The 11,824-nt window shown below is 42.0% G+C and overlaps 1 protein-coding gene and 1 long non-coding RNA gene across 3 annotated transcripts; one reads left to right on the top strand and one right to left on the bottom strand.

Moving 5' to 3' along the window:
• The first annotated feature begins 145 nt into the window (after nucleotides 1–145).
• Nucleotides 146–5,618, top strand: LOC131994047 (uncharacterized). 2 transcript variants are annotated; one of them, XR_009396397.1, is made up of 3 exons: nucleotides 146–1,059; nucleotides 3,396–5,318; nucleotides 5,386–5,618. XR_009396397.1 is itself a non-coding variant. In XM_059360181.1 (2 exons), the coding sequence occupies exon 2, from the start codon at nucleotides 3,399–3,401 to the stop codon at nucleotides 4,971–4,973; it is 1,575 nt and encodes a 524-aa protein (XP_059216164.1). In that variant the 5' UTR covers nucleotides 146–1,059; nucleotides 3,396–3,398; the 3' UTR covers nucleotides 4,974–5,618. The 2 variants fall into 2 exon arrangements, 1 of the variants encoding a protein (XP_059216164.1); XM_059360181.1 differs by having other exon boundaries at nucleotides 3,396–5,618.
• LOC131994049 (uncharacterized) lies at nucleotides 652–3,396 on the bottom strand. Its single transcript, XR_009396398.1, has 2 exons — nucleotides 2,770–3,396; nucleotides 652–1,349 (listed from the first exon to the last, which is right to left on the bottom strand). It is a non-coding gene; the product is annotated as an uncharacterized LOC131994049 (long non-coding RNA).
• Nucleotides 5,619–11,824: the final 6,206 nt, after the last annotated feature.

Here is an 11,824-nt window from a genome sequence, read left to right as displayed (position 1 = left end):
ATTAATATCCGCACCCTCTCTTCAACCTAACGTAACCCAAAACACACAACATTTATATAAAACTTTGGGTTCAAATAACCGGTGGGGGACGCCCTACCTCAAAACCCACCCACACAGATATGTTTATCAAAATATGACATTGTCGCGTGCACCTTATTGTCCCCAAAAGCGACACCTAGCGGGCAATTGCCGAACAAAATCAGTTGCTTAGGCATGAACCCCGACCCCTGCCTGATTGACAGTAGGACAGTTGGTGTTGTGTTGTCATTTGGCCCATCAGAGGAAGTTCGGTCTGGGAAGAGCGCCATGATGAACAAAATGACAACATAGGCCACTGTCCTAGGAAAGGAAATCTTTCTTTTTGATTTGGACTGTGCAGCAAGCCGGAGGTGAGCCGAGAAGACAACTGGAAGTGAGCTTAACGAGCAAGAAAAAAAAAAAGAATTAAAAAAAAAGTGCAGCCGCGGTCGTGTAGTGTTGGTGTTGTTGTGTTGCATTGCTACAAAGACTGCATAGCAAGTGGATGATGACACAAAACCGAACAATCCAAAGAGGGATGAAACCTCTAAAAGCCTAACATTGAAAAAGGCACTTTTATTTTAAATGATGAACAAGAAAATGATCTGAATTCTAAAAGGAAAAAAAAAAACAGACCAAAGCAAAATCATTCGATTCCTTTATTGCAAAAAAAAAAAGAAAAGAGAAAAAAAAACAAAAGCTTCTGATAGCTAAACAGGAAAAAAGAAACATCTTACAAACTGAATTAACAAACAACCTTAAAAATTACCTTAAAAACTATCCTTGAAACTACCTTAATACCTAGCTCTAAAGAGTGAAAAAAAAAAAGAAACTGAATTAAAACCACTTATTGAAAAATAAATTCCAACTAAAAAAAAGAAACTTAATTATAAACTTAATCAAAAAGAAAACAACTTAATCATTACGCTAAAGCTTAAACTAATTAAAAGTAAAACAAAAAAAAACGCTGCTCACCAACGGCTCATCTCTGCACCAGCGTGGGACTTCCTTCAAAAGCACTCGCAGACCGCAGTGCTCCAGGTGACGGCTTACAAAGACCCTTAACATAATACTTAAAACTAAACCTTCGGACGGACGGACGTACATATTACCTAAAAATAAAAGAAAAAAAAGGAAATTAGTTTTTTTTTGAAAAGGCAGGCATTTTTTTTCTAGGGTACTCATCTTTGATTATACCGTCAACCGTACTACATGGTATTTACCCTTCCCCAATAGATAGAGCTCTTTCTAGGCAGGTAGGAAGTCTCCATAGGAATCCTTGTTCCAAATTAGTACCTAGAAGAGGCCGTCCTTTCGGGCGTGGTAAAGGCCTAAAAAGAAGAAGAAAAGAAATCAGATATGAGATAAAAAAAATCTAATTCCAAATACCCCTTTTATTTTTATATAATACCCCTTTTACTTACCTTTAACCTTACACTATTCGGACGGACATAGACGGACAGACGGAGTAAGCTGCCATTGTGGGCACGGCCTAACTTGCTCAGCGGCAGAAGCCCCGAAGGAAGAGAAGAGATGCCATTAGATCTGTTCGAAGCTAGCATACCCACCTACATATGATTCTTTTATACTGTCTTTAAATTTATTTTTTTTTTTTGCTAAGCTAATGTAGAAAAGTTGAGATAAGAAGTTAAAGCCATAATGTTTCGAGTTTTTCCTTTTTTTATTATGAATTTTGGATGATGCCTCTTGTTTTTGTTCTGAATTTTTCATGTGGTCATCATAAATTAACCATCTTTTATAAATAAAGAGACTACCTGGAATGTTTGTAACGTTTACGAAGAGACAATGAATTTTATTGAGATCATGTAGATCTTAGGGAGGAGGAGATAGGAAGGGGGTGATAAGATGAAGAGGTAGGTACGGGGCAACTGACTTGAAAGTTGCTATGGTGGAGCTCCGACTCCAGAGGGAGGGCATTATCCTCGCCAGAACACCAGGCGAGAAGGCTTCCAACAGGTAGGTGTGGTGCTTGCCCTTTTTATTTAGCCATATTAGATTAGTACGTTTCTTTTTCGGGTCAAACATACCTTTTTCTTTTACCTTATCAGTCTGGCATGTAAATTTTCTTTTGTTCCTGATACGTTTGATTCGCTTGCGCAAAGAACCACCCCATCCGGCGAGCACTAGCCGCGCATACGCCATCATGCCAGCAGGCGACAAGCGGTCATCGAAAACATTAAAACGATTATTGAACCAGGACAGGACAAAATGGCGCCCAACGTGGGGCCCGAAAAAGAAACATAGGTTTAGTTTAGCAATACGATTTGGATTTTAGGTCACGTAGAGTTAATCTCGAGAGTCCTCTGCGTTTGCCAATACGCTAAATTGTGCCATTAGGGAGGCAAACGAATTCGCATTTAGTCTAGGACCCAATCGGAAGTCGTTAGACAGATTAAGATTGGTAGCCATAGGTTAGATTAGAGTTAGTGTTTGTTACAATTGCAATAGTTTGAATTAATTAGAAATAGTAAGTGTTTGCTAGGAGAATTCCAGGCGAAACATCAGGAATTTTCGGTCCCGGCAAAGGTTCCAAGGAATTGGTCCGCGTAGCCGTCAACTCTCTTGGTATTTGAGCGGGAGGCTCCTAGCTAACATGCCTTTTGTTAGTCTGCCCTAATTTATAGTCTTAGTTTAGTTGGTAGCACACTAGGTAACTAATAGCTTAAATTTAGGGTTAGTTAGCAAAACCATCCATATAGATTTGTTAGCAATAGACCAAGAATAGCTTACCTAGGTCCGACCGAGGGGGTTGTTTGTGATCCTAGTCACCTGTCCCAGACTCCGGCTAGTGTCCACCAGTCATCGCTTCGGTCATGGTCTGCGTGAGATATTCCTTTCCATTAGTTTAGATTTCATCCGAAGCACCCACAAACCTGTAAGGAATCAAGAAAGTTTTAGTAAGGCTGGCATTTGTCAGTTTTATTGGAATATATACCCTACTTTTCATCTTATCGTCCCCTGAAAACCCTATCTCTAAATAGTTACACATTTCAAGGACGTTTTTATATCACGCTTTATACGATACGATTGAGTTCGATTTTAGCGCAATTACTTCTAGGATTAGGTTAATAGTTTGGGACCTGAATTTTGAATTTAGTTTACCGTCTGAATCTCAGGGAGAGAGTTAGGCGACGGGTTTATTATAAATTGGGTTTGAATTTAGTCATTTACATACGCTTGAATTTATTTACCATTTTATTTAGATTTGTTTTTGGAATTTTTATTTTTATTATTTTTTTTTATATGGAATTCTATACGCTTTGAATATACCTTGTTTTCACATTGTGTGCGACATATTTTATGGTGAGGGGGGTGTGTGTTAATTTACGCTTTCGTTTAATTTGCTACTTATATAGGCAATGGTATTGACCAGGCAAGGAAGTAGGCAACAGTCGGAGATGGAGAACGACGTTCCAGTTTCCACATCGGGAGCAGACACTCGTCCGATGGCAGAAAACACCGCTGTGACCGCTTCGACCGCAATCCATAGCAGCGCCGCTCTAACCACCACGACAACATCGTCTATAGCACCACATGTATCAAGTGACGTGTCATTTAATTCTGATGTCCTAAACAATACAGTGATTTCACCCGCCTTCGCTAGCCAGACAGCGCAAGGCATACGCAGAGACTTCCGAAGAGAGAACATGGAGTTCCAGATGGAACCAGGATATGGTGATGGCATACACGAAATGATCGCATCCGTTGGCGTAGCTCAAGCGCAGTTGATGAGGAGCGTGGAGGAAATAATGCAATTGGGGAGTGCATTAAACCAGCGAATGGATAGTGTAAGGCACAGTATTCCGCCCATAGCGGCACTTCAGCCTCCTCCGAGTATGCCTAGACCAGATGTTCACGTCAGAGCAGAGCACCAAGGTATGCCGCCACCACCAAGATTTGACCAAGCTAGGGAGTCCGGCCAGTGGCCAGGTTTCCGCAATCCACCACCTTTGACGGGGCCAGGAACAGCAAATAGGCCAGCACCCAACAACAATGCTTATATACATGAGCGCTTCAATCGCGATGTAACGCAACCACCGGAAGCTTTTTACTGGCAGTCTTCACAAAATACGCCTTATTCATATATACCATCCCCAGGTCCAAGAATGGATTTGCAGAAATGGGGAATAAAGTTTGACGGCAGCGGCAAAACGATGGATGCCGAAGACTTCGTGTTCCGAGTAGAATCAATGAGGCAGGATTATGTATATCCTTTCGAAGCGTTGGTTAAGAATTTTCCACAACTGCTAGATGGAACCGCTTTAGATTGGTACTGGCAGCAGCGAAGAATTGCGCCTTTCCAAAGCTGGGATGATCTGAAAAATGCCTTTTTGTGCCAATTTAGACGATTCGAGAGCGAATTTCAGATTCAAAAAAGAATTATGGACCGCCGTCAACAACCACAAGAATCTTTTGAAGATTTCTTCAATGCTGTTGTGAAACTTAGGAATCAGCAGAGATTTCCGTATTCTGAACGTGACCTAGTGGAGATAATGAAAGGCAATTTGAAATCTGCCTTGGCAGCTCTGATTTTTCCCATAAAACTCCGTGGCTTGAACCACTTCAGACAGGAAGTAAAGCGTGCAGAAAGCATGTTAGCTAACCAGCGGCAAGCCTACCAACAAAGGTCTTTTCAAGCTCCAAGAGTGCATGAGCTCTACTACGAAGAAGCAAATATGGAGACGGTGCATGAAGCGGTGAACCTAGAGGTGGACGCCTTGAAAGACACTACCAAATACACCTGCTGGAATTGTCGGAAGTCGGGTCACAGCTACATAGAGTGTCCTGTACCCATGGGTCGAGTTTTCTGCTTTCGATGTGGTAAAGAGGGAGTTGTTACGCCAAAGTGTCCTAAGTGTCAGGGAAACTTGACACGGAGCGCGCCTCGTACTGCGGAAGCGCGTTCCACACAGACAGAGATCCCGCAGCAGTAAGAGAGGATTCTGAAGAAACACCTGACATTTCCAATACAACTCCAATTACAATTCTGGTTAATCCAGAAGCGAAAACCTTGAAGATAGAGAGCCAGGTTAGAGAGTTGAAACCCTTGCATGTGCGTGTGAAGGAATATGAAGAGGCTAGAGCAAGAATTTTTGGTCAGGTTTCTACAAAAGTTAAAAGAGCGCGAGAACGTTATAAGCGCAGGAAACAGATCCGTCACGCTATTGCTTCTGCGTCTTTGTATGAAGGTGACGATGCGAGGCTTTACACGAAAATTCGAATCCAGGGCGCTGATATAGAGGGTTTGCTTGATAGTGGTGCCACCGTTTGTTGCCTAGGTAAGGACTGCATTGAATTTACAAAGAGAGTTGGCATTGAAGTCCAGAATTTCTATTCTTTCATTAGCACTGCTGATGAGACCCCACACAGGATGGTTGGCAAATTTAGCGTTCCAATTACCTTCAATAACCGAACCCGGGAGATCACTTTCTACCTTGTACCCACTTTGAAGAAAGAACTATTCCTCGGAGTAGATTTCATGAAGGCCTTCGGCTTGTTCGCATCGGTGGAAAGCCTTACTACCAACAGTGTTAGCTTATGTGATGAAGCGGATGGTGGGGCTGATGATGACAAAAAGATGCATAGCCTATCTGATCTACAACGGCAACGTTTGGAGATGATAATGGCCAAATTCCCCTGCCATACCAAGAAGGGCTTGGGTAAAACAAAGTCTGAAGTCCACACCATCGATACCGGCGACGCAGTACCTGTGAAGAGTAAGCATTACCCAGTTTCACCGGCAGTGCAAAAGTTGATGTACGCGGAGCTGGATAGGATGTTGGCCATGGGAGTCATTGAGCCTAGTGAAAGCGCATGGAGTCACCCGGTAACTCTTGTCCGCAAGGGGGAGAAGAACCGGCTATGCTTGGACGCACGGAAGCTCAATGCCCTGACGACCAAAGACGCTTATCCGCTCCCGCACATTGAAGGGTTGCTGAGCCGGCTGGGTGATACATACTACATCTCGAGTGTCGACTTGAAGGACGCATTCTGGCAGATACCATTGGATCATTCAAGTAGAGAAAAGACAGCGTTCACCGTGCCGGGGAGACCACTTTACCATTTCACGGTAATGCCTTTTGGGTTGTGCAACGCAGCTCAAAGGTTGTGCCGTTTAATGGATAAAGTGATCCCTTCAGCAATACGTGATCGTGTATTTGTCTACTTGGATGATCTGCTGATTGTTTCGCCAGACTTCGACACCCACATGGTACTGCTCGAGCGCGTAGCAAAGTTATTAGACGAAGCCGGGTTGACAATTAACGTGGCTAAGTCTAAATTTTGCTTTAAGGAGCTTCGTTACCTAGGCTACATTGTTGGTGGAGGAGAGCTCAAACCGGATCCAAGCAAGGTGGATACCATAACTCGGTTCAGTTATCCGAAGACGGCCAAACAGGTCCGTAGCTTTATGGGCGCAACTGGTTGGTATAGACGATTTATACCCAATTATGCCACCATTGCGGCACCAATTTTCGACACTTTAAAGAAGTGCAAACATTTCGTTTTTACCGATGAGGCTAAGTCAGCGTTTGATAATTTGAAAAATGCCCTTGTCACAAGTCCTATTTTGACACATCCCAATTTTGAGAAACATTTCTTTGTACAGTGTGATGCCTCCGACCTTGGAATTGGAGCTGTCCTTTTTCAGAAGGACGAAGAAGGCGCAGAGCATCCAATAGCGTACTTCTCCCAGAAGTTGACGTCTGCTCAGCGGAATTATTCCGTAACGGAAAGAGAATGCTTGGCCGTGGTAATGGCGGTGAAGAAGTTTCGCCCCTATCTCGAATTAATGCCTTTCACCATTATCACGGACCATAGTAGTTTGAAGTGGCTAATGTCGCATAAGGACCTTAGCGGACGCTTAGCTAGGTGGAGTCTGCATCTCCAGTCGTTTTCTTTTAAGGTGGAGCACCGGCAGGGTTCCCAAAATGTAGTGCCAGATACCCTGTCCAGATATGGCATGGAGGAGTTGTCGACTGATCTCGAATCTCTGATAGATTTGTCCGCGGAGGTTTTTAAGTCGGATGATTATAGTGAACTCATTTCCACTGTGTTGAAGAATGCTGACAGTTTGCCAGATATTAAAGTTGTAGACGGGTATGTCTACAAAAGGACCCAGCACTACGATGGCGTGCCTATTCACGAAGATTTTTCGTGGAAGCTATGGGTTCCCCAGGAATTGACCGCCGGTATCATTGAGAAATCTCACTGTCCGCCGCAGGCTTCACATGGCGGCTTTCACAAAACTTTGAGAAGGATAAGGGGGTATTTCTATTGGCCCAACATGACCACACAGGTTAGGGAGTTTGTGCAAGGTTGCGAAATGTGTAAGTCTACAAAACCGGCAAATACTACTCTTCGTCCTCCTATGGGAAAAGAGGCCATAGTTGAGAGACCCTTTCAACGAATATATATAGATTTCTTAGGCCCATACCCTCGCTCGAAGAATGGGAACTCTTTTATTTTTATCGTGTTGGACCATCTAAGCAAATACGTTTTGTTGAAGGCAATGACAAAGGCGAGCTCTAAGAATGTGATAAAGTTCCTGGTTTCTGAGGTCTTCCATAAATTTGGTACGCCCGAGACAATTGTGTCCGATAACGGGCAGCAGTTCGTTAGTAAGGAATTTCAGGAGTTGATGAGGAATTTCGGAATTAACCACCTTAGAACGGCTACGCACTCTCCCCAAGCGAATGCTTCGGAGAGAGTTAATCAGTCCATCTTGGCGGCTATACGGTCGTATTTGAAAGAGAGCCATCAGGATTGGGATAAATATCTGTCCGAAATAGAATGCTCATTGCGTTCCTCTACACATTCGTCCATCGGGGTTACACCTTATTTCGCACTATTTGGAATGAATATGATCAGTCATGGTAGCGTCTACGCCCTAGCCAGGAAGTTGCAGCTCCTGAATGACCCTGAGAGTGAGATAATTCCAAAATCGACTAAACTGGAGATTATACGTAAAGGTATCAAGGAGAGCCTTCATAAAGCCTATTTGGGCAATGAAAAGAAATACAATATGCGCAGTAGAATTGTCAAGTTCATACCAGGACAGGAAGTATACCGTAGAAGCTTCCAACAAAGTGATTTCAAGAATCAGTTTAACGCGAAATTCGGTTTGAAGTTTCACAAATGCCGGATAGTAAGACCGGTTGGTAACTGTCTCTATGAGGTCGAAGATTTAAAAGGCAAGCCTCTGGGTGTTTATCACATGAAGGACTTGAAGCAATGAGATATCTGTGATAACTCCATTCAGTGTATGATATTTTCTTTATTTTTGTCTCTGGGATTGAACCAGGCGACTTCTAATGAGGAGTCAATTTTTTCGGCGGCGATTGAGGAGGAGATATAGTTTCGACTATTGTATCATTGATACGGTGTCGTTTTGGCAGCTAGAATATGGCTGGAAATTTTTATTCTTTCACAGTACGTGGAGTTTCTTTTGCAACAGTGGTTTGAATCGAAAGGCTTCAAACTCTGTTTTTTTTTCGGTGGCGTTTAGAGGGAAGTGGAAAGTACCAGCTCTTTGGTGAGGTCCATAGGATCTTTGCAGTTCGAGTGCAATTGGTTTTTTACTTTATGGGTCAGACGATTCCAGACCCAGATTTTTCGGTGGTGATAGAGAGGAGATACTATATACTCAGATAGTACAGGCAAGACGATCGGTTTATTTTCTTTACAAAGGCCTGAAGACCGTACCAGTTTTGGCTATAGGCCTCAGGGCACGACAAACTACTACGGCAACAACCACAACCTGAGCTGTGGTATTTCACTTAATAGTTGTTTCTTATTGGTTTTTGTTCGAACTCCCCCCAGGGTGGAAAGAAATATTGTCCTAGTTCCTACGCTATACCTACTGTATACAGGGATGAGACACTTACCGTTTTTGCTGTCTGGGTAGGCTATTCCTTTTTTGATGAGTAACAGAGGATGATGGCATTTGTTGGTGAATGGACTGTCCAAATGCTTTGGAGTTAGCCTGTAATTAGGAAGAGGAAATGCATTGATGGTTGCAAATAGAAGTAGGTGTGGATATATTTAATACCTTACTTTAGGTGAACTTACAGTCGTCTAAGGTCTGATGCTGAAAATATAAGAGACAATGCAAATAGGATATGGTTTGTTTGGTTAGTGGTGAGATATAGAGCTTTACACAGGCGTTTGAATTGCTTATACACAAATGCAAGAGATGTCGGTATGGCGGTTTTTAATGGTGTTATACTTCTATTGCATTACCACCAGATACAAAGGGCCCAGGCCAGCTGGGACGTCTTCCCTCCACATGTAGCTTACAGACCAAAAGGTCGGCGATGAACCATCTACACCAGGCATCGGAGATGAGCGCTAGAGTTCTCGTAACCAGAGTACCGCTAAAGCTTTCCTCAAGTGGGGATTCCAACGTGAGCTAACGTTTCCGGGCGGCCAACTTGTGACATGTCATAGCCCTCCGGAGCCTACCCCCTGTGCCCCACTGAAACTATGACATTAGGCTGCACATCGTAGTAAGGGAGAAAGACGGTGAGGACTATGAGCTGCCAGAGAACAATTACAGCGGTTGGAGTCCCAGTGTGAGGAAAGGCACGAGGCAAATTCACTCAGGTGAATGGACCGAAACCACAGTATCCGGTGACGGTGACTCTAGTACTCAGCCCCAGGCTAGTGGTCAGGAGCACCACGAATGTCTTTGGACGTGTGAACGGTCTGGAGAGGAAGATGGCCTACCTGGATCGATTGGCACGTGCATGCACATTGATGAGCCAGTGTCCCGTGGCTTTCTTGGTCGACATCCTTAGACACGATGGGACAATATGGTGTCATCAACACATTAGGGTTAGCACTCTATTCTGCTAGCGAACTAGCCGCTAACTTTCTAATTGTTCCGCGAGCGGAATTTGACTGTAATCAAATAGTTTTGTTTCCATACCAAAACACCTTTTTTTTTATTATCTGCACTTATTATTTTTCTATTTAATTTATTTTGCACAACTGAATAATGCAAAACGAGTCATTAAGACCGATGAGGCATAGAAGAATGATGCCGGCAAAGTTTTCAAGTGTTGCTGCTTTAGCTTTTTTTCGCCACTTTCCGCACCATAAACCGAGTACTACTTTTCGGCCAGTTTTCAGTTTACACTTGGTCGATGTTTTTTTATATGGAGCTTGACAGCTTTCCGCTCGAAAAGCTGAGCAGAATACTCAGCGGTACACGGTGCTGCTCGTGTGAGCTTTGCCCTTTATTACAGCTCTTTTTCTATTTCGCTTACATTTCTCAAGTACGCCACACAAACCAGAATCGGAAGAGGAAATGCACTTACCTTGTTGGTCATAAATGGCTGGCGGGAGATTTGTTGTTGGTACCTGGAAAGACAGGAGGTTATTTCTTTGGAGGACAATACCTTTTTTACCTACCTCACACACTCTCCATCCATGGAAGTTCCCCTCTTTTGGTGGCACCAGTTAGGTGTATCAATCCACTTGGATTTCGTCTCCCATGGAATCTGAAAAGATAGAAAACGAGATTGGGAAATTACATTGTTTGAAATGAAAGGTACGAAGATCAATAAATGTTATATCAGGGTGGATTTTCGAGCCGGTTGGGTTTTTTTATACGATTGTAGTTGATTATATACGCGAGAAGGAAAGAGGAAAAGAAAAGATTTTGTGAGATTTCCCACTTCATTTTAATTTTATTCTACAGTGGGATTCTACACGTAAATTTTTTCACTTGAACTTTGCAATTTTGAGTTTTTGTTTTTCTCTTTGATGTTATTCAATTTAGCGTTTTTCTATAGTTTGCGTTTCATAATTTTTCAGATTTTTGTTTTTATTTTTCTTGGAATTTTGCAATTTTTTTTAATCGACTTGCGTTCATTTAATTTTTAAAGTGTGAATTATTTTGATTTATTTTTGGGTTTTTATGTAGAGAGAGTGTTTTGGATTTTTATTTTTTCCGTTTTTAGTGTTTTGGTTATACTTTATTTTTGGGGTTTTTATTAGTTTTTTCTTGCCAATTTTCTTTTTAGAACTTCATAATTCTTTTATTTTTTTTTCTTTTGCACAATTCTCCAATAACTTTAATTTTTTACATTATTTTCACTTTAACTTTCTAACAACACTTTCACTTTTCAGTTCACTGAACTTTAAATTAATTCACAATAGCACACCTTTTCACATTTCGTTTTGTTTGGTTTGGTCTTTTGGATCACCAGGAAGAAGACGATTTTTTTTTTTTATTTTGTCAACTTCTTTTATATGCACTTGGTTCTTCATTTACCTTCAAACTCATGAACACGCAGATAATTGGGCAAATCAATTTTTTTTGCTTCTGTCTTCACATCACTTTTCATAAAGTACTGTTTTTCTTTGGACACAGAGTTTGGTTTGAGTACCCCCACCTCCATTCATAGCGTGAGTGGGTAGGAGTACCGCAATAACATACTATTACACTACGCACACTTGTTGACACATAGCTACAGCCGCCTACTCACGTGATAGTAACCGGTCTCCATCAAATGGTTTCTACATTTTGGAACTTTGATTTTTTTCACACACCATTACAGAACATATAAGTATGTATGTATATATATGGTGATACATATATGACACGTTTTTTTTGAACCATCATATCGTTGGTTAAATTTTAAGCTGTCTGCATGTACAGTGTTCGCAAGTCATGTTGCGGAATATATATATATTTTTTTTTATGGCTATCATTATCCCAAATGGGGTTCACACATACACACAATATGTTTTTTTAATTTTAATCACGCATGTGTTACAT

The sequence above is a fragment of the Stomoxys calcitrans genome, chromosome 1, assembly GCF_963082655.1.
Source record: "Stomoxys calcitrans chromosome 1, idStoCalc2.1, whole genome shotgun sequence".
Classification (NCBI taxonomy): Eukaryota; Metazoa; Arthropoda; class Insecta; order Diptera; family Muscidae; genus Stomoxys; species Stomoxys calcitrans.
The sequence above is the reverse complement of the archived record's forward strand: the minus strand, read 5'-3'. Positions and strand labels throughout refer to the sequence as shown.

Bases quoted from the DNA above. Each gene is read 5' to 3' on its own strand.
- LOC131994047 (XM_059360181.1), top strand. From the start codon at position 3,399: ATGGTATTGACCAGGCAAGGAAGTAGGCAACAGTCGGAGATGGAGAAC.